At 38.7% G+C, this 20,303-nt stretch overlaps 1 protein-coding gene and 2 long non-coding RNA genes across 5 annotated transcripts; 1 reads left to right on the top strand and 2 right to left on the bottom strand.

Moving 5' to 3' along the window:
- The first annotated feature begins 6,318 nt into the window (after window positions 1–6,318).
- LOC309709341 (uncharacterized protein) lies at window positions 6,319–13,746 on the top strand. 3 transcript variants are annotated; one of them, XM_082537915.1, is made up of 9 exons: window positions 6,320–6,580; window positions 6,769–6,831; window positions 7,428–7,684; window positions 7,769–7,853; window positions 8,055–8,115; window positions 11,814–11,949; window positions 12,485–12,580; window positions 12,809–13,101; window positions 13,380–13,745. In XM_082537915.1, the coding sequence occupies exons 1-9, from the start codon at window positions 6,479–6,481 to the stop codon at window positions 13,451–13,453; spliced, it is 1,167 nt and encodes a 388-aa protein (XP_082394041.1). In that variant the 5' UTR covers window positions 6,320–6,478; the 3' UTR covers window positions 13,454–13,745. The 3 variants fall into 3 exon arrangements, with proteins under 3 accessions (XP_082394039.1, XP_082394041.1, XP_082394040.1); XM_082537914.1 differs by having other exon boundaries at window positions 7,766–7,853; XM_082537913.1 differs by having other exon boundaries at window positions 6,319–6,580; window positions 7,428–7,853; window positions 13,380–13,746.
- A 1,587-nt stretch (window positions 13,747–15,333) lies between these two features.
- On the bottom strand, window positions 15,334–16,089 carry LOC309709360. The gene is made up of 3 exons (XR_014277479.1): window positions 16,040–16,089; window positions 15,789–15,851; window positions 15,334–15,467 (listed from the first exon to the last, which is right to left on the bottom strand). It is a non-coding gene; the product is annotated as an uncharacterized lncRNA (long non-coding RNA).
- Window positions 16,090–16,582: 493 nt separating this feature from the next.
- Window positions 16,583–19,926, bottom strand: LOC309709363. The gene is made up of 3 exons (XR_014277484.1): window positions 19,755–19,926; window positions 19,514–19,570; window positions 16,583–19,264 (listed from the first exon to the last, which is right to left on the bottom strand). It is a non-coding gene; the product is annotated as an uncharacterized lncRNA (long non-coding RNA).
- Between the last annotated feature and the right edge of the window lie 377 nt (window positions 19,927–20,303).

Raw genomic sequence — 20,303 nt, 5'->3', positions numbered from 1 at the left:
TGTGATGGTTTGAGCATGCATGGCTGCCAGTGGCACTGGTAGTGTTTACTGAATATGTCACACAGGACTGAAGCAGCTGAATGTGTTCAGAGACATACTGTCTGCTCAAGTCCAGCTAAAAGTAGTCACATTGATTAGGCAGCATTTAATAATACAGATGGACAATGACCCAAAACATACAGTCCAAGCACCCCATGACTTTAAATTAAAGTAAAGAAATAGAATATTCTTGAATGGCCAAGTCAGTCACTGGATTTTAACCCAGTTGAGCATACATTTCACTTGTTGAAGACTAAATTTAGGACAGAAAGGCCCACAAACAAACAGCAACTGAAAGCCAATGCAGTAAAGGCCTGGCAGAGCCTTAGTAAGGAGGAATGCCAGCATTTGGTGGTGTCCATGACTTCAAGACTTCAGGATGTCATTGCCAACAAAGGGTTTTGAATAAAGTAATAGAAATTAGAGATGGACCGATCCGATATTACGTATCGGTATCGGTCCGATACTGACCTAAATTACTGGATCGGATATCGGAGAAAAATAAAAAATGTAATCCGATCCATTAAATATCACGAAAGCACCTCACAAAACTTGCAACAAGCCGTAACTCGCCTCAGAACGTTAGCACGTCGGAGCAGTATGCATCACGTGATAGAGCGGCTGTGGCATGCGGGACCTGTCGGTGGTCTGGGTAGCATTTGGAGCTTCGCTAGCAACCCGGCATTTCATCTCCGACAAAGTTATCCCCGAGAGAAGTACAGCAAGTGTGTAAGTCCATCTCTGAATGTAAAGCATTCCTGCGTTAAGCTTAACAAGCGACTGCGTCTTCTTGCTGCTATTTCAATCATGAAACTGCTTAATGATCAGCTGATCGGCTTTTCTGTCGCGAGTCCGTCTCTCTTGTTTGTTTTTGGCCCACTTTGCACCGGAAAGAGGAAACCACAACTTAGACATTCACATTACTCACACTCTCATTACACATACATATAGGATCTTGGGGGTGGGCACGATACACGGAATCCAAAGTACCATCAGGGTGTACACCTCACCCCTGGCATCGTTGCCCACCTCTCAAGGTTAAATACACGTAGACATTGAGGGCTAGCAGGAGGGACCATGCGCTTACCTGCTGCTCTCTGGCAGGTAGCTCCATGCCCTCCTGGGTTTTAAATGCACCTTAGAACACACATGCATCAACACTACAATGAGCGGGTGGAGGGAGGTTTGGAGTCTTCTCTCACCCCCGTTCTCTGCGACCTGCTGGAGCGGGGGGGCTAGGAGGAGGAGTTGGCCGTCCGACTGCGGTCTGGAGTGTGGGGCCTCCCTGCTGCTGCGGAGTCGGGGCGGTCTGCCTCCCCCCACCGCAGGGAAAAGGGTAACACCACCTGGGTCTGGGTGCAGTTCCCCCTCCAGGGGCAAGGGTACCTAGACCCGGTTCGTAGAGTACGCTTTGGGAGTGTGATCGTGTGTACAACGTCTCTTTATGTCTGTCTCCACGTTGGTTGAGTGTGGAGTGAGTGCATATGAGAGCATGAGGGTGGGAATGGATGTTTGTATATGTGTGTGCCTGTATTTCTGTGTCTATATGTCAGGTTGGGTGTCAGGCGCCACCTCTCTGGGGACATCTCAGGCCCTCCAAGGTTTGGAGGCCTATCTCCACCTACCACCACTTCCCCTGCCAGTGGCGGACTCCCTCAGGTGTCGGTGCATTGGTGGTTCTTTGTGTCCGGGGATGGGCGTCCAGGTACACACCGGCTCACTCCTTGGCGGCCACGTATCGGGGCCTGGAGCCTGGGGCTCGCTCGGGCCACTTCGGAGGTGGGGTGCCCCCGGCCTCTCGGCCTGGGGCTGGGTCACTCAGGCATGGCTGGCTGCCGGTGGAGCTCACGGGCGCGTCACTGCAACTCCCCCTGGATTCTGCTCCGCGGCTGTTGAGTGAGCCCTCATCTGGGACTCTCCTCAGCTCTTTCTGGGACAGTGGCGCGGCTGCCCCTCTGTTGGTCTTCCTTGGTCTCTTGTGTTCTGGGGGCCTCTGGATGTCTGGAGTTTTGATCTCCTCCATACCTGCTTCATGCCCTGGAGGACGGGGCTGTGGCCCCCCCACACCCTCTAGCAGATTATTACATGAAGGAACCTTTTAAAAAAACAAAAAACAAGCGCGTCCATGCTCACAGGTGTACACACGGGTGATCACACCCACAAACTACACCCTTTTTGGCTCCTACCTCAAAGCACACTGTTCTGTTGATCTTATGTGCTGCACAATAATGTTTAATATTTAGTATTTACTGTCATATTCCCATATATCATTGGGATGTTGTTTATTCTATTACTCTTGTTCTCTTCTGCTTGTTTTCTTTTTTCTTTCTCAGCAGGTGATCCAGGTGATTGATATATGGATTTTTTATTTTTTATTTTTTCCTGCTCATTCTGTTGGTTTTTGTTTTTTGCCCTTCTCCCCCGTCCCTCTTCTCAGCTGTTTCTCTTTCCCTCTTTCTTTCTCCCCTTCTTTCCCCCAGTCAAGTCTGTCCCGTATTCAGTAAGTGAAAATAAAATAAACAATAAAAGGTGAATCAAATGGACCATTACGGCAAGGCTGGGATGGTCAATTTGGTAAAGTAAATCCGTTGGGCATCTTTCTTTGCCTTTAGACAACAATTCTGATGGCAAAAGAGCCAAACGGGACAGGCAAAAAAAAAAAAAAAAAAAAAAAAAAAGAGGAAACCAGCGGCTGAACAACAGCAGCACATTTAAGCTTGATAAGCTGTTGTTAGAATTTATTTAATATTACTTTCTACACTAGGATCTTTTTCTACGTAGCTGACGGCTGGTAACTGTGCAGGGGCGGATCTAGCAAAGTTTAGCCAGGGGGGCCGATAGGGCATTAACAGGGAAAAGGGGGCACAAAGACATACTTTTCTTTCTTATTCTCATTTAAAATGTCTAGCTTTTAATAAATAATTATCTGACACCCAAAGTTTTAATTTGATGTAAAATGAATAGAAGTCAATTACTGTATATAGTGACTATTAAGTCTAATATATATACCCTAGTAAGCTATAGTACTTTTTCCTTTGGGAAGGTACCATCTGTGCAGTCTGCAATTTTGTTGAAGAAAGATGTTGAATCTATTTAATATTTCTTGAAAAATAATTGATTTCTGTGCATTTTTTTTCACACTACATAAAATTAAGGTTGATTACTATGAAACTTTTTTTTTTTTGCATACAGGTATAACAGAATAGCTTTAGTGTAGTTGTTGTTTTAAACTTGAGTATGAACTTATACAAAATGCAGCAAGATATTTAAAAAGACAGTTTTGTTGATTAACTCATTCACTGCCAGCCATTTTCAAATCAGGTAACTCCCCACTGCCAGGGTTTTTGAGCATTTTTACTCATTTTTGAAGAGCCACTGAAAACTGTGTGTTATGATCATATAAACGCTGAACCTACCAAAATGAAGAACAGACTCTCTTCTTTCATCCAAAAAAAAAAAGCTTGTTTCTACCATTTTCCATTCTTTAGTAATCAGCTGTAGAAGAGAGGTGGGTTCCACCAAAAATGCCTGTTTTGACCAAAAAAAGGGAGAAAACGAGCTTTTTGTGAAAAATACATTTCAAGCAGAAAAGTGCCTTTGACACTAATATTTCTTGCTTTGTGACACCTCTAACATATAAAATAGTTTTTCACTTCTATAAAACAGAAATAACACTGAGAAAGGTTATGTTTTATCAAAACAATTTATTTACAAATATATGAAAAAATAAAATGTACATAGTGAAACATTTATTCACAATGAATAATTCACTTTTGTGTGGTAATCATTATAACACTTTCCGGGATGCAAGGGCACACAACAAGACTTGCACCACATTTTTTTGTCACTGCGCAATCCCTTACGTGCGCAAACCCTGCACCTCCTTGCAGGTCTACTTTTACTGCTGGTGGGCTTCAGTTTTTCAAGTTGGTGCCTGCCTAGGTCACCGTCTAGCCTGCTATCAGGGTCGGTGTTGTAAGGTGCCCTTGGGGTTTTTCTGCCTTTCCAGTCACCTTCCCCTTCAAATCCCACACCTGCCCCCTCCCATTGAAAAACGTAATTGACGTCTATAGACGTCAATGGCAGTCAACGTAAGTTTTTCAATTGACGTCTATAGACGTCAATAGCAGTCAACGTAAGTTTTTCAATTGACGTCTATAGACGTCAATGGCAGTCAACGTAAGTTTTTCAATTGACGTCTATAGACGTCAATGGCAGTCAACGTAAGTTTTTCAATTGACGTCTATAGACGTCAATGGCAGTGAATGAGTTAAAAAACACTATATCGGATTCATATCGGTATCGGCAGATATCCGATACCGATATGAATATGATACCGATATGATACCACTTTTTTATGTCCGATACCGATATCGATATCATAAATTTTTATGATATCGGTATCGGTATCGGACATAAAAAAGTGGTATCGTGCCATCTCTAATAGAAATGATCATTTTATTTTCAGTTATTTAATTTGTCTAATTACTTTAGAGCCTCTGAAATGATAGGATTGTGTTTACAAATTACTTTTTTCCCCCTCACATTTTTATGCAATCATTTCGTTCAACCCATTGAATTAAAACTCAAAGTCTGCACTTCAACTGCATTGGAGTAGTTTCATTTTTAATTCATTCTGGTAATGTACAGAAGCAACATTAGAAAATGTGTCTGTATCCAAATATTTATGAACCTGATTGTATATCAAAGCCAGTCAGCTAAATGATATGTGTAAGAAGGCCTACTGAGCGGTATGTAGGGTTGCCAACTCCCTGAAAAATAAATAAGGGACACCTCGTGGCCAGGGCCGGGCAACCCAGTTGTCTTCACCCTTCCCAGTGTGGTAGCTCTTTTTTTTGTGTGTGAAATTATTTTTTAACCATTTGACTTGAATTTGATTTAAGCAGATGCATATTCTTTGTGATATGACCATATAGGAAACAAATCAGATCAGATCATTTAGCCATTTATTTTTAGATCAAAATGACAAGATTAACACAGTAAAACAGGTCTCTTTCTTAAACAGAAGCCTGTCATGCTTAACTTTTGAGAATATAAGTAAATCTTTCTTTAAAAGAACTCTGTCCTGCTTAACTTAAAATTATATAAATTAATAGAAAACAATAGAACGCAAAATATTCTTGTAACAGTGCACATATAGTGCATTTAGTACAATTGGCTTCAGTTGAGGTATTATTTCAGCTTTTCTAATGCTAATCAGCTGCTCCTGTTTGTAAACCCACTTGTTCCCATGATTACGCATCTTAACTCATCATCATTATTCATCTATGTATTACTTTTATGTATTAGTGATCTATTTGTTGTAATCATCTATCCTTGCAGTTGTTTATTACACAAAATAAATTATATTATCACACTTCTGGCCACATAGCGCTGATATTCACTGCACATGCCCATATTAACCTTAACCAGAGGGTTTAAAAAAAACAAACCAATGTTTACATACCATATCTGCTTCTGCCGTGGCCTGGTGGACAAAAAATTGGTTAAGGGTTCCCCGAGCTTTCACGCCCCTCATGTTCTTCATGTGCCCACCATTAGAAGCATGCCTATGGAAAAAGTGCGCCGGCACACAGTGCAGTGCGCTTTATAGGTGTTATTGTGCATTTTTCCAGCCAGGTGTTTTCCTTTTCCCATTCCTCCCTGTACTTTTGCAGCCTCTTTTTTTTCTTTCTTTCTCTGAGCGAACAAACATTGCTGCTCTAATGCTGGGCTTACACTGTGCGATTTTTGGCCCATTTTGAGCCAATTTTTGAGTCGTGCGACCGTTTTGGCGATCGGCCCGATTTTGGCCTTCGTGCGTCGTGCAGCGTATACAGGGAGTGCAGAATTATTAGGCAAATGTATGGGGCGCCGTTTGTAAACTGAAACATGCCGAAATTAACAGCAACATTTTTCCACATTTAGCTCTAAATCTTACAAAAACATGTTTTTTTGAGTCATTTTTTTACAACATTTAGTAAAATATTTGTAACTTTTCATATTTAAAACAGGATTTTAAATGTTAAATCTAAATGCTAAATGTTAAATGTAAATATTATATTTAAATCGAAATGTTAAATGTTAAATCTAAATGTTATATATAAATCTAAATGTTAAATGTTAAATCTAAATGTTATATATAAATCTAAATGTTAAATGTTAAATCTAAATGTTAAATGTTAAATCTAAATGTTAAATGTTAAATCTAAATGTTATATATAAATCTAAATGTTAAATGTTAAATCTAAATGTTACGGGAAACTAAATATTTAGCTAATATGCAAATTTATTGTACGGGTCAACGGAAATACCAAAATAAAAGCTTCAAGAAAACCTCCCGCGCTAAAGTGTGCTGGTCGTGGTCAGGTTCTGTGTTTGCGCTCCTCTCACGGTCACTTTTGACTGCCATGAGCTGCTTCGACTATTCCCTACCAGCATGTCCAGCGATTTAGCTGAAAACATTGGAAGAGCCGTTTTGTCGGCCATCCAACGATTCAGCGGTAATGCACCCTCGACCTCACAAACGCCGCAGCACTTGGTAAGTTTATTGTATAGCATTTTGGACGGGTTGATAGCAGTGTTAGCAAAATTAGCAAAGCTAAATTACTTAGCTAGTCCTCAATTATTTCATTTGGTAGGCAGCAGACAGAGATCGAACATCATACAACTCTATTTATTTATTTGGTAGGTAGGTAACAGTCGTTCTTGATGTAAATGTTTCCTTAGGAATCCAGCAATGCACCTGGACCAAGTAGACCTGCTGTCTCCACTGGGATACCATACCGCTCGGTAGGCCTTCTTACACATATCATTTAATTTATTTATCATGAAATTTCCCCTTGTGGGACTAATAAAGGTATGTTATCTTATCTTTGCTGACCGATTTTGATATACAATCAGGTTCATAAATATTTGGATACAGACACATTTTCTAATGTTGCTTCTGTACATTACCAGAATGAATTAAAAATGAAACTACTCCAATGCAGTTGAAGTGCAGACTTTAAGTTTTAATTCAGTGGGTTGGACTAAATGAATGCATAAAAATGTGAGGGGGAAAAATTAATTTGTAAACACAATCCTATCATTTCAGAGGCTCTAAGGTAATTAGACAAATTAAATAACTGAAAATAAAATGATCATTTCTATTACTTTATTCAAAACCCTTTGTTGGCAATGACAGCCTGAAGTCTTGAAGTCATGGACACCACCAGATGCTGGAATTCCTCCTTCAGTTTTCTGTGTAATGGGTAGACAATAGTAAGATGGTCTGAGTCTACAGTTTTTTGTTTTGTTTTGTTTTTTAATGAACAGATAACAGAAACCTTATGGATGTATTGTAATGCATAGGTGTCTATCTGTATCTGTGTTTGAATTCATTTCAGGTTCCTCTTCCATCAGTTCCTCAAGCTCATGCTACGCGCTCACATTTTGTGAGAAAAAACAAGACCTGCAAACACTATACAAAAGATGTTGTGTGCTTGCCCTTGTCTTCAGCATCAACGTTTCTCATACCGAGAGGAGATTCACAAGCAAAACTAGCACAAGATGGCCTTATTGGGAAGATCTCCTTTACATCTGACTGGTCTGAAGCACAACTTAGAGAAGAAATCGCAGCAATCTTCAGAAGAACGTTTGCACTGTCAACTAGCCAGACATTCCCTTTTGAGTATTTGAGTACAATTAGAGGATGTAAACGACTAATGAAACCAAATGTTTTTAGCAGTTTTCTTTGGGGTGGCCAAGAAGTTGGCTCGATTTGTTCCACCACCTGCCTCTATATAATGGCAGGGATACAAACACCTGCACAGGTAAACATTTTATATTGCAGTGCAGAAATATTTATTGTCTAAAAAGTGAGTCTGTTCCCTTAACGTAATTTTCTTAATTAATTAATATTGCACTTTTAGCAGGTGTAAACAGTTTTTAGTGCAGCCATATGTCTCTGTGTTACCAGTGATTTGGTGCAACTGTATTTGATTTTATGTAAAACATGCTTTCTTTTCCCTCAGGAGGAACCAGAAGAGCTGTCTGACAGTGACTTTGAAAGTCCAGTCTGCCGGAGAAGACGAGGTATGTGACGTGAATGAAAACCTAGTGAGGTTCTAAGCTCAATGACCAGTTAGATTTTGTTACTGCAGTGCGTAATAATTCCTGGGGGGTTTGTTTGATGAGAGCATCATTAATTTGTCCGATTGGGGCGATCGTGGCTCAAGAGTTGGGAGTTTGCCTTGTAATCGGAAGGCTGCCGGTTCGAGCCCCGGCTCGGACAGTCTCGGTCGTTGTGTCCTTGGGCAAGACACTTCACCTACTGCCTACTGGTGTTGGCCAGAAGGGCCGATGGCGCGATATGGCAGTTTCGCTTCTGTCAGTCCTCCCCAGGGCAGCTGTGGCTACAACTGTAGCTTGCCTCCACCAGTGTGTGAATGTGTGTGTGAATGGGTGGATGACTGGGTGTGTAAAGCGCTTTGGGGTCCTTAGGGGGGACTAGTAAAAGCGCTAGAGAATTGCGAGAAAGCAAATTGTTGGTTAAGGTTTTTAAGGAAGCAGCACTTCGTGATTTATACAGGCACTTGCATCCACATACCGTCCATTACACTAGATTCGATTCGTTAACTAAAACAAGGATTGATAGATTCTACATATCACATAATGTTCAAGGTCTGAAATATGACACTCTTTTAACAGACTTTTCTGATCTTATGGTGGTTATGGCAACAGTATCTTGTTGTCCCCATGAATTTTTGAACTATTGGAAATTGAATACATCCTTGTTAGCAGACGAGTTGCTTGTGTCCGAAGTTAAATCTGAAATTAAGAAAATATGACATCTTAAGATTTTTACTACTTCTTTCTCGGAACTTTGGGAGCTTCTTAAACAACGTATGTGTCAATTTTTTTAATTTAAAGCGAGAGAATTAAACCATGCAAAGAATGTAAAATATAATGAAGATGTGAGTAGATATATAAATTTAAGAAATAAGGAGGAGAAGGAAGAGGAGGAGGAAAATCAACTGATGTCTCTTAAAGAGGACATTGATCGGGTCAATAGAGAAGTTTTATTTAATATGTTGCGACGTACTGACTTTCACGGGAACAGTGATTATATGATTCTTAATAATCAAAAGAAAAGTCGAAATGATTTTATTGCCTCAATTAAAGATAAACATGGAAAGTCAGTTTTTAAAGAAGAGGGGAAAAGACAAGTAATTAGAGATTATTGTTCGGAGATGTTTTCATCCATTGCTACAAACAGCAATGTTATTAACAATTTTTTGAGTGAGGTTGAACCATTAGATTCTGTCATTTATGAAACTTTGATTGGAAAAATTAAAAGAGAGGAAGTGGAGTCAGTAATTAACCAACTTAGTACCGATAAAACACCTGGTCTGGATGGACTCCCCTCTGAATTTTACAAAATTGTGAGTAAAGAACTGTCTGAATTATTAACTCAGTATTTTAATGAAGGAATAGAAAGAGAAACAATGGGTAAATCGTTTTATGAGGGAGTTATGTGTTTATTATACAAGAAAGGTGATAGAGAAGATATTAACAATTATAGGCAACTGACAATAATGAATGTAGATTATAAGATTTTTGCTAAAATAATTATGTCTAGACTAGAAGATGTATTAGATATTATCATTGAAAAAGAACAAACATGCGCAATTAAGGGATGATTGATGTGGGATAACTTAAGTATGTTAAGAGAAATTATTTATAATGGAAAGGATTCAGAACTCTGCATTTAAGGCTTAGATCAAAGGAGGGCTTTTGATTCTGTTTCCCACTCCTATTTATGGAAAGTAATGAAAGCTTATAATTTCCCGGACCAATTTATTTCTATTATTCAATTGATGTATAAAAAGTCCTTAGTGCGAGTTAAGGTAAATGGAAAGCTCTCATCCCCTTTTAGCGCTGAGTGCGGGGTTAAACAAGGATGTCCTTTGAGTGCTGCGTTATATAAGATAAGATAAGATAAGATAAGATAACCTTTATTAGTCCCACACGTGGGAAATTTGTTTTGTCACAGCAGGAGTGGACAGTGCAAAAGTTATGAGGCAAAAATTAGAATATATGTCCTTGCCATTAACCCCTTACTGAAAAGGATCAATGATGACAAACTGATTAAGGGATACGTCCTTGACAAATCCCATAAAATCGCAGCTTTGGCGTATGCAGATGACGTGACTGTGATAATCAGAAACCAAAACGAACTGTCTTCAGTTATGGAGATATTACACCACTACGAACAGGCATCAGGTGCCAAGCTGAACCAAGACAAAACTGAAGGGGTGTGGCTTGGACATCAGACCAGACAACCTAAAATGACGATCTCTCTTTGTAGGGAGATTAAAATTTTGGGTATATGGATTGATAATACTGACTCTAGTTTACTAAAGTGGAATAAGAAAGAAAATGAAATTAAAATGGAAATTATAAAATGGGAAAATAAAGATACAAATTATAAAACAGGTATTAATATTGTAAAAACACACATAATTTCAAAACTTCTTTTCCTTGACACAATTTTTCCTCCTCCGAGAACAACTGTAATGAAAATAAGTAAGATGTGCATTAAATTTATCTGGGGATCCAATCGAGAAGTGACTAAGAGAAAATTTATGTACAAGAGTAGGAAGCACGGGGGTTTGGGAGTCCCAGACTTAGAGATTGTTTTGCGAATTCCTTTTATTAAAATTATTCAAAGCGCAATTTCTCGGGGTGCCCCGTGGGTTCGAGGGAAAGAAGAATTGTGGCAAAAGAAAAGAGGCAGGGCCAGAGCGGGCGTTCCATACCACAGACTTATGTTTGGTGACTTATCAAGTCAATGGGAACAATATAGTTTAAATATTCTCCAAGATAATACGAAAAATATCTATAAAAAAATTAATGGAATCAAAAATGAAGGTTTAATTCAATACAAGTATGCAAATGAAGATGAAAACCTTTCAATAGTTAAAAATATACATGACAAATTATTATCTGAAAACATGAGAGACGTGGTATGGCTCATCTCGCTCGGGCGCCTCCCTGTGAGAGCAGTGGTACAATGGAGTTGTTTTGTTACCACCATGAAATGTCCTATGACAGACTGTGATGAAGATGAGACCCTAGAACATCTTCTATTGGATTGTTATAGGACAACTGAGATAAGACAGAAGATGACAGAGATTGGCTATGATGTGGATGTTAATATCAAAGCAGTTAAATATGGTTTGTTTAAAGAAAAAATGGGTGAAGACAAAAGGAGACTCTTTTGGTTAGTAATGTGTGTAATAAACACACATATATTAGGAATCCTCGTGCCAAAGGAGTACCCAACAAAAGATGATAAGTAGTGATGTGCTGAGTAAACATATCATTACAGATCTGCGGAGAAGACGAACAATGGACCTGAAACTTGGGAAAGTTTTCCCCTGGAACGAATTGAAACTGTAAATTTTGTGAGCGTTGTGTGGACTCAGATGCTAGACTTTCCTCCTTGTTTCTCCTTTTTTGTATGTGTTCATGGTTTTGTATATGTAATTGTATGTGTATGTGCATTTTATATGTAAATTTGTTTACTTTAAATAAAGATTTTAAAAAAAATAAATAAAAGCGCTATACAAAAACAGGCCATTTACCATTTTAACGTTTACGGATTATCACAGGTGATTAAAGCCAAGGAGGAATTTGTGCCCAACTTTCACTTGAACTAATATAAGGATATATAAAGGCTCTGTTAACATTATGAAGCAAGTCATGCTGACCTTCTTTCCTTTGTTCAGTGCATCATGCGTTGTCTACAACACCAGGTGAAAGTGAGGCCAAGCATCAGGAAACAGAGAGCTGCATTCAAGAGAGTGAAAATGAGGGACAGGCAGAGGGACAGCAGATGTTTCCATATAATGTGGCAGAATTTGTGTAAGCTGTTGTCTAGGGGTTAAAGAAATCCTTCATTTTAGATGTTGTTTAGGACAGCGGTCCCCAACCTTTTTTGCGCCACGGACTGGTTTATGCCCGGCAAAATTTTCATGCACCAGCCTTTAAGGTGTCGCGGATAAATAAAACAAAATAAAACTAGTACCTGTACCGATAAAAAGAAGATTTATTCATAACACACATGAAAAGACCAAGGAAAACAGAGTTAACGATAACAAAATAACACTGAAAACCGATAAAAACCCTGAAAACTATACATTTCACACCTGAGCCTCAACTCTCGCGGCCTGGTACCAAACGACTCACGGACCGGTACCGGTCCGAGGCCCAGGGGTTGGGGACCGCTGGTTTAGGATATTGTTTTGATGCAGGTTTCCAATTTGCATGTTTGGGGTTTTTTTTGCTGAATGACTGCAACTTAAGGATTTACATTTAATTTTTTTTTTTAATGATGTAGTGTGAGAAATTCTTCAAGGCTGACAGGTTTTATGATTTCTAATATCTCTTATCTACTTAGCCCTATTTTTCTGGAGGAAGATGAAGCTCTTGAAGAGGCAATTCAGCGTAGCCTCCTAGAAGAGTCTGATAAACAAAGTGAAGTTCATATTTCAAGGTAAGATTTGAAAGTAACCTTTGATAATTGAATATCTTATTTGCATCTTTACTTGCATCATTTTTTTTGCAGTTACACAATTACAAAGGTAATTGCTCATTTCTGACTAATTTAATATGGACTATCACAACATAATTATCTGTTGTAACTCTGTGCACTTGAGTGAAATGTACAGCAAATTTCCATTTTTTCCCGAGATCTGTTTGTCATTGTCCCATTTTTATATAGGTCTTTTAAGAAACTCAGCAAAGAAGAAATTGAAGGTCTTCTTAGAGCTCATAGTGAGAAAGTCATTACACCAGGAACAAGACAACTCCATATCAGTCGAGCCAATGTGTGGTCAACTGCTTTGCGTCAGTTCAAGAGACCCAAGTTTGCAGAAAGCTGTGAGATGCTTTATGTCACATTTGCAAGCGATGAACATGATACAGAGGAAGATGCTGCTGACCTTGGGGGGCCAAGGCGGGAGTTTTTCCGTTTACTGGTGAAGGCCATCTTTCAGGAGAGTGGTGCTTTTGAAGGTAATATGATTTCATAGATAAACTAACTTACTTACTCAAGGCATAAAGGCTTGTTGACGACACTCGTTTTTATAATGTTACAAACGCAACAACCACCTGATCTGAACATTGTTTGACAGAACATTAACAAGTTAATAAATGACTACAGATAATAAATCTGTTATGTTCTGTGTGTCTGAAACAGTAAAAAAAAAAAAGTAATACATTTTTATCTGTCAATCTCAAGATATCAGTTGGGGTCTGTACAGAATATACTTTTTTTGTGTGTTATTTTTCAGCTACACCAAATGGATGCACACTGAAATTTAACATCCTACACTTGCCACCGGGAGCAGCAAGATTCCAGCCATAGGTTTTCAACCAGCTCCTAAAATAACATTCATTCACGATGAAAGCAAACATCTCCCGATTGCACACACATGTGCAAATGAGCTTCAGCTTTTTGTGAATGAAACAACAATGGCTGATGATGATGCTTTTCATTACTGCTTCTTAGTAGCACTCATGAATGGAGCTTTATTCAGCACCATCTAAACATGTTCCAAAAAAGTGAAATTAAAATGGTGGGTTTGTTAACTCTAATCCTGTTCATTAATTGTAGTTTCAAGTAACTTTGCTTCATACAAGAAAGTTGAAATCAATTCTGACTGCATTTAATGTTGAAATGTAATAATTTTCAAAGCTTCAATAGATTTATAAAAATGCTAACTCTGTATTTTCAACGACAAATCAATAAAGTCACTGGTGTAATACAATTAATAATTTTATTAAGCTTTTTCTTTTTTAAACAAGGACATTTCAAAACAGTTTATGCACAGAGTATACTAAACATGCTTTGTAGAACAGGCTAGGATTACTTAGACATCTAACAGCAACATTTATTAAGACTATTGCAACTTTACAATGATTAAAACAATACTGTAGATAATCTTGTGAATTGGTTTAAAGACTGACTGTTCCGTGTTGATAAATTTCACTGTTATACTGTATTACACTGTTACAGTGTGAATTTGATCTTTACTGCAATCTGAATAACTGGTTTTACCCATAAACTAAAAGTGGTTGTAGCCTTCTGAATAGCCTATGAGTCACTGTCAGTCATTAACTCTGAGTCCTTATGTGGCAGGAGGCATCACTGCTAGAGGGGAGGGGCTTCTGCAGTAGTACAAAAACTGCATTTGCTGTACAGCATTTAAGAATACTAAGTGTCATCACTCTTTAGAACATCGCTGGTATCCTGTGGTTGAGGTCACACATTTACAAGTTTGTTAAAAATATACTGCTGTGTTCGTTGAAACAATGTTTTACCATTATTGTTGTCTTCTTCAAAAGGGTGAATGCTTGTATATAGCTCTTGTAAATCACTGTCATTTAATGGGACAAACCTACTTTCAGAGTTTGACAAGGAGGGTATGGAGACCTCTGCTGTAGAAAGTTCTGGGTTGTGACGATGAGACACATGAGTTCCGCAGGCAAAAAGCTGGATGGGAGTTCTATTACCTTCAGTGGAAATAGAGTGATTGTTATATCCAGCTTTGAATTCCTTCAAAGTGCGGTTGATTCGTGGTAGAAACACATAATGAAGGGAAAATAGGTCTGTTGCATTTTCTAAGTCTAGGATACCAAGTGATTCCAATTCATAAAATATAGGTGCCTAAATGTGGCTACAGTTGTTGTTTAAGTCTCAGTTGAAACGCTCAACCCTCTGGTTGTGCACAGAACTTCCCATTAAGACAGAGCTTTCACCCCTGCTTGCTCGCATGTCCTCCCAAATCTGAGCATTCTCTCCTCCATGATCAGTCCTGATATGCAGGGGTCTGCCAAATTGTCCAACAGCTGCAGTAAAGAGGGCTTTCACAGTCTCAGCTCGATTATTGCTGGAGCACTGAAGAAACATCAACATCCTGCTGTATCCATCTATTGCACCATGAACAACAAACTTCCAACGAATCAGTTTGTGATTTCCATCTATGTGCCATATGAAATTTGGATGAGGCACAGAATATACTCGCCGAGCAACTGCAGTTCTCGGCAAGTATGGATAGAACACCAGCCGAGTCCACCCTCCGCAGTGACTCTCTTACGCGCCATCTTTGAACCACTATGTTTTTGGAACGCAGATGACCCATCAGCATCACTCCTCCAACATTTGGATGTTCAGTTTTTATCTGGGACACTATCTGATCTAACTCATGGTCACTGATTACATTGAATTTTGACTCTGAGATATTGTAGTCTTGCAGTAACTTATACAGAGTGGGCCTGGAGATGGAAAGGATAGATGCAGCTTCAGTAAAAGATGTTTTCAGGGAAAGAACATTTTCCAATTCCTCTTTGGAAATCTGAAGCCTTCCTTGGTAACCATCCTAGAACACGGCACAGAAAATCTCAATGAGCGCAATTGTACTGTGACAGATTAGCTAGAGAGTAATATTTTATCAATAGTTTTAAAATATGAAAGTGAGCAATCAAAAGACACTTCACAGCAAAAACAGTAATAAAATATGACGTAAAACTTGTGAATGTTGTTGGTGGTGATGTGACACTGCTAGTGATGGACCCCTAAGAAGATGAAATGTATGTAGAATCAGAATCATTTCTTTGACAGGATTTAATTTAAGGTCACATATTACACCAAAGAAAAAACAAAAATCAGTCAGCTAAATGATATGTGTAAGAAGGCCTACCGAGCAGTATGGTATCCCAGTGGAGACGGCAGGTCTACTTGGTCCAGGTGCATTGCTGGATTCCTAAGGAAACATTTACATCAAGAACGACTGTTACCTACCTACCAAATAAATAAATAGAGTTGTATGATGTTCGATCTCTGTCTGCTGCCTACCAAATGAAATAATTGAGGACTAGCTAAGTAATTTAGCTTTGCTAATTTTGCTAACACTGCTATCAACCCGTCCAAAATGCTATACAATAAACTTACCAAGTGCTGCGGCGTTTGTGAGGTCGAGGGTGCACTACTGCTGAATCGTTGGATGGCCGACAAAACAGCTCTTCCAATGTTTTCAGCTAAATCGCTGGACATGCTCGTAGGGAATAGTCGAAGCAGCTCATGGCAGTCAAAAGTGACCGTGAGAGGAGCGCAAACACAGAACCTGACCACGACCGGCACACTTTAGCGCGGGAGGTTTTCTTGAAGCTTTTATTTTGGTATTTCCGTTGACCCGTACAATAAATTTGCATATTAGCTAAATATTTAGTTTCCCGTAACATTTAGATTTAACATTTAACATTTAGATTTATATATAACATTTAGATTTAACATTTAACATTTAGATTTAACATTTAGATTTAACATTTAACATTTAGATTTATATATAATATTTAGATTTAACATTTAACATTTAGATTTATATATAACATTTAGATTTAACATTTAGATTTATATATAACATTTAGATTTATCATTTAACATTTAGATTTATATATAACATTTAGATTTAACATTTAAAATCCTGTTTTAAATATGAAAAGTTACAAATATTTTACCAAATGTTGTAAAAAATGACTCGAAAAAACATGTTTTTGTAAGATTTAGAGCTAAATATAGAAAAATGTTGCTGTTAATTTCGGCATGTTTCAGTTTACAAACGGCGCACCATACAAATGAGTATTTTGTCCACATCATCCTCTTCATGCATGTTCGTTTGACCTGAAGAGGCCTCTTCAGGTCAAACGAACACTGCAGCATCACTGAGAGTTAAAAACTGTCTAAATTCTTTCATCTTTAATAAAACGATCAGCATTGCTGCTTTACCAGGTGTAACTATGAAGTTTAACTTCCAGGCATTCATGAAAACAAAATGTATTACATTTAACGGAGTTAGAAGTTAGCAGGAAGCTAGCGGAAGTTAGCTCGCTAGTTTCGCTAGTTACCTAAGCATGATATAGCATGTTCTGACTGAGAGATTTCTGAAAAAAATCAAACGTACAGCTCTGCTATCACTTCCAACATAAATGAAGACAGGAAACTAAACAGCAGTGACGTTTGTAGGGTTACTGAAGTTGGGCTAGCTGGTATATAATGATGTGCTACGTGATCGCTAGCGACACAGCTATGTTAGCATAACATAAAGAGTGAAGCTGGAGGACGAACACTAACACTTTTCCATTTATAAAAGTTAACGTGAAGGTTCCTCATGGTTAGAGACAAATGCAATCGCATGGCAGGATGCTGTAAACGGACCAAACTTCAGTCAGGAGAACAACTGAGATAATCCATCCACAATACGAGGTTAGTCATTAATATACTGCAACAACATGGGAATAGAGCAGCTGCCAGAGAATTCAACATTAATGAATCAATGGTACAGAAGTGGAGGAAGCAAGAAGAATGAGTTTAATAAAGTTTGATTTATCTGACTGCTTTGTTTCGCTTAATGTGCCTTATAATCCCGTGCACCTTATGGTCTGAAAAATACGTACTGCACACTGCAGTTTAATGTTGCAAAGCACCTCTTTTTAACTTCAGTGGATATTATACATGGTTATGCTAAGGATATGTCAGCCCATTTCTACTGGAAATGCCTTTTGGTTAAACTTTCAGCAAGGAATTTGCATTTGCACTGTTACATTTTTATAAAGCTTTAATGTACATAAAAACCAGCTTCTTGTTTAAGTGAAAATAAATGGAAGGTTGTCTTTTTGCGCTAGTAATGTTGTGGAGTTGTATTTTGTCTCGCATCAATTATATCGTCAGTTATATCGTTATCGCAAATTTTCAAATATATATCGTGATAAATATTTTTGGCCATATCGCCCTGCTCTAGATCAAAACACTGACAGAATCCATGGATGGTAGGCTTTTGAGTGTCCTTGCAAAGAAAGGTGGCTATATTGGTCGCTGATTTGTTTTTGTTTTGTTTTTGAATGTCAGAAATGTATATTTGTGAATGTGGAGATGTTATATTGGTGTCACTGGTAAAAATAAATAATTGAAATTGAAATTGTTTGTTTTTTGTTAAGTTGCCAAATAATTATGCACAGTAATAGTCACCTGCACACACAGATATCCCCCTAAAAGAGCTAAAACTAAAAGCAAACTAAAAACTACTTCCAAAAACATTCAGCTTTGATTTTAATGAGTTTTTTGGGTTCATTGAGAACATGGTTGTTGTTCAATAATAAAATTATCCCTCAAAAATACAACTTGCCTAATAATTCTGCACTCCCTGTAGTATACGTGGGGTAACGAGAAGCGATTAACACCTCACGACTACTGCTCACGCGCAACCACATAAACGTCGGTGAAAAAGACGGAGCAGCACGGCTGTGCAGCGTGTGATCTGGACACAAGCGATGGAGGCACAACTTGTAGAACTTTGGAAAGCTCATCTGAGCCTTTTCGATGTGGCATCACAAAATTATCACGACCACAACAACTGTGAAAATAGTTGGATTTACATTGCTGCTTAATCACAGCTGCCTGATCAATGTTTTTCATTAGCAATTTAGCAAAGTTGATGGTGGTGGTGTGTCTGTATGAGTGAAAGACAGAGAGAGAGAGCGAGCGAGCGACATAATTTCTGTTATAACCTTCATTTTATGGACACACAGTGTGAGCACTCAGGTCGCATCAGAGCATCGGGCGGTATAGTATGAGACCCTGCATCGTGACCTATGAACTTCTAACCCCTGTGAGTCAATCGTGCAGTTTGAGCAGTAGCTGAATAACGTGACTGAAAAAAAAATCGCACAGTGTCTGCCCAGCTTTAGATGTACTGTCATCCGAGACTTGCACCGCAGCGTTTGTTTCCCTGTTGGCCATGCTTCTTGTTGTGGTCATCTGTTGTCTTCCGGTATTTTCTCTGCAAGCGACCTTTCCTCGACCAATGAGATGAGCGGTAATCTGAATTGTCATACTCGAATTGTCATAAGTGTGCTGTCAGCTCATTGGTCACAAAGCAGGAGAGGGGCTGGGAATTATGTTTTCAAACAAAGCGTTAATTCCATTAACATTTATAGATTACTTTTGATTCTCACTGTATTACGGGACAAAGTGCGTCCCTTATTAGCTCAATACGGGACGTGTACTTTTGTTTCTAAATACGGGATGATTCGGTTTTTTAAGGGATGGTTGGCAACCCTAGCGGTATGGTATCCCAGTGGAGCCGGCAGGTCTACTTGGTCCGGGTGCATTACTGGATTCCTAAGGAAACATTTACATCAAGAACGACTGTTACCTACCTACCAAATAAATAAATAGAGGCAATCAAAAGACACTTCACAGCATAAACAGTAATAAAATATGACGTAAAACTAGTGATGGACCCCTAAGAAGATGAAATGTATGTAGAATCAGAATCATTTCTTTGACAGGATTTAATTTAAGGTGACATATTACACCAAAGAAAAAACAAAAAACAGTCAGCTAAATGATATGTGTAAGAAGGCCTACTGAGCGGTATGGTATCCCAGTGGAGACAGCAGGTCTACTTGGTGCATTGCTGGATTCCTAAGGAAACATTTACATCAAGAACGACTGTTACCTACCAAATAAATAAATAAAGTTGTATGATGTTCGATCTCTGTCTGCTGCCTACCACATGAAATAATTGAGGACTAGCTAAGTAATTTAGCTTTGCTAATTTTGCTAACACTGCTATCAACCCGTCCAAAATGCTATACAATAAACTTACCAAGTGCTGCGGCGTTTGTGAGGTGGAGACTGCAGCTACTGAGGGTGCACTACCGCTGAATCGTTGGAAGGCCGACAAAACGGCTCTTCCAATGTTTTCAGCTAAATCGCTGGACATGCTGGTAGGGAATAGGTGAAGCAGCTCATGGCAGTCAAAAGTGACCGTGAGAGGAGCGCAGACACACAACCTGACCACGGCCGGCACGCTTTAGCGTGGGAGGTTTTCTTGAAGCTTTTATTTTGGTATTTCTGTTGACCCGTACAATAAATTTGCATATTAGCTAAATATTTAGTTTCCCATAACATTTAGACTTAACATTTAGATTTAACATTTAAAATTGTGTTTTAAATATAAAAAGTTACAAATATTTTACTAAATGTTGCAAAAAAAATGACTCGAAAAAACATGTTTTTGTAAGATTTAACGGCGCCCCATAAATTAAAGGATCTCTCCTTGACAAAACCCATAAGATTAAAGCCTTGGCGTATGCAGATGATGTGACGGTGTTAATTAGAAATCAAAATGAACTCTCTATAGTGATGGAGACAT

The sequence above is a fragment of the Aulonocara stuartgranti genome (assembly GCF_965226115.1).
Source record: "Aulonocara stuartgranti genome assembly, chromosome: 6".
Classification (NCBI taxonomy): Eukaryota; Metazoa; Chordata; class Actinopteri; order Cichliformes; family Cichlidae; genus Aulonocara; species Aulonocara stuartgranti.
Note: the sequence above shows the minus strand (reverse complement) of the source record. Positions and strands in the feature narration are given on the sequence as shown.

What these genes read in the sequence shown, in the direction of transcription:
- LOC309709341 (XM_082537913.1), top strand. Translation starts at nt 6,479, where the DNA reads ATGTCCAGCGATTTAGCTGAAAACATTGGAAGAGCCGTTTTGTCGGCC. An exon ending in CTGGGATACCATACCGCTCG is followed by an intron (nt 6,832 to 7,427) that starts GTAGGCCTTCTT and finishes AATTCATTTCAG; the next exon opens with GTTCCTCTTCCATCAGTTCC. An exon ending in AGTCTGCCGGAGAAGACGAG is followed by an intron (nt 8,116 to 11,813) that starts GTATGTGACGTG and finishes TCCTTTGTTCAG; the next exon opens with TGCATCATGCGTTGTCTACA.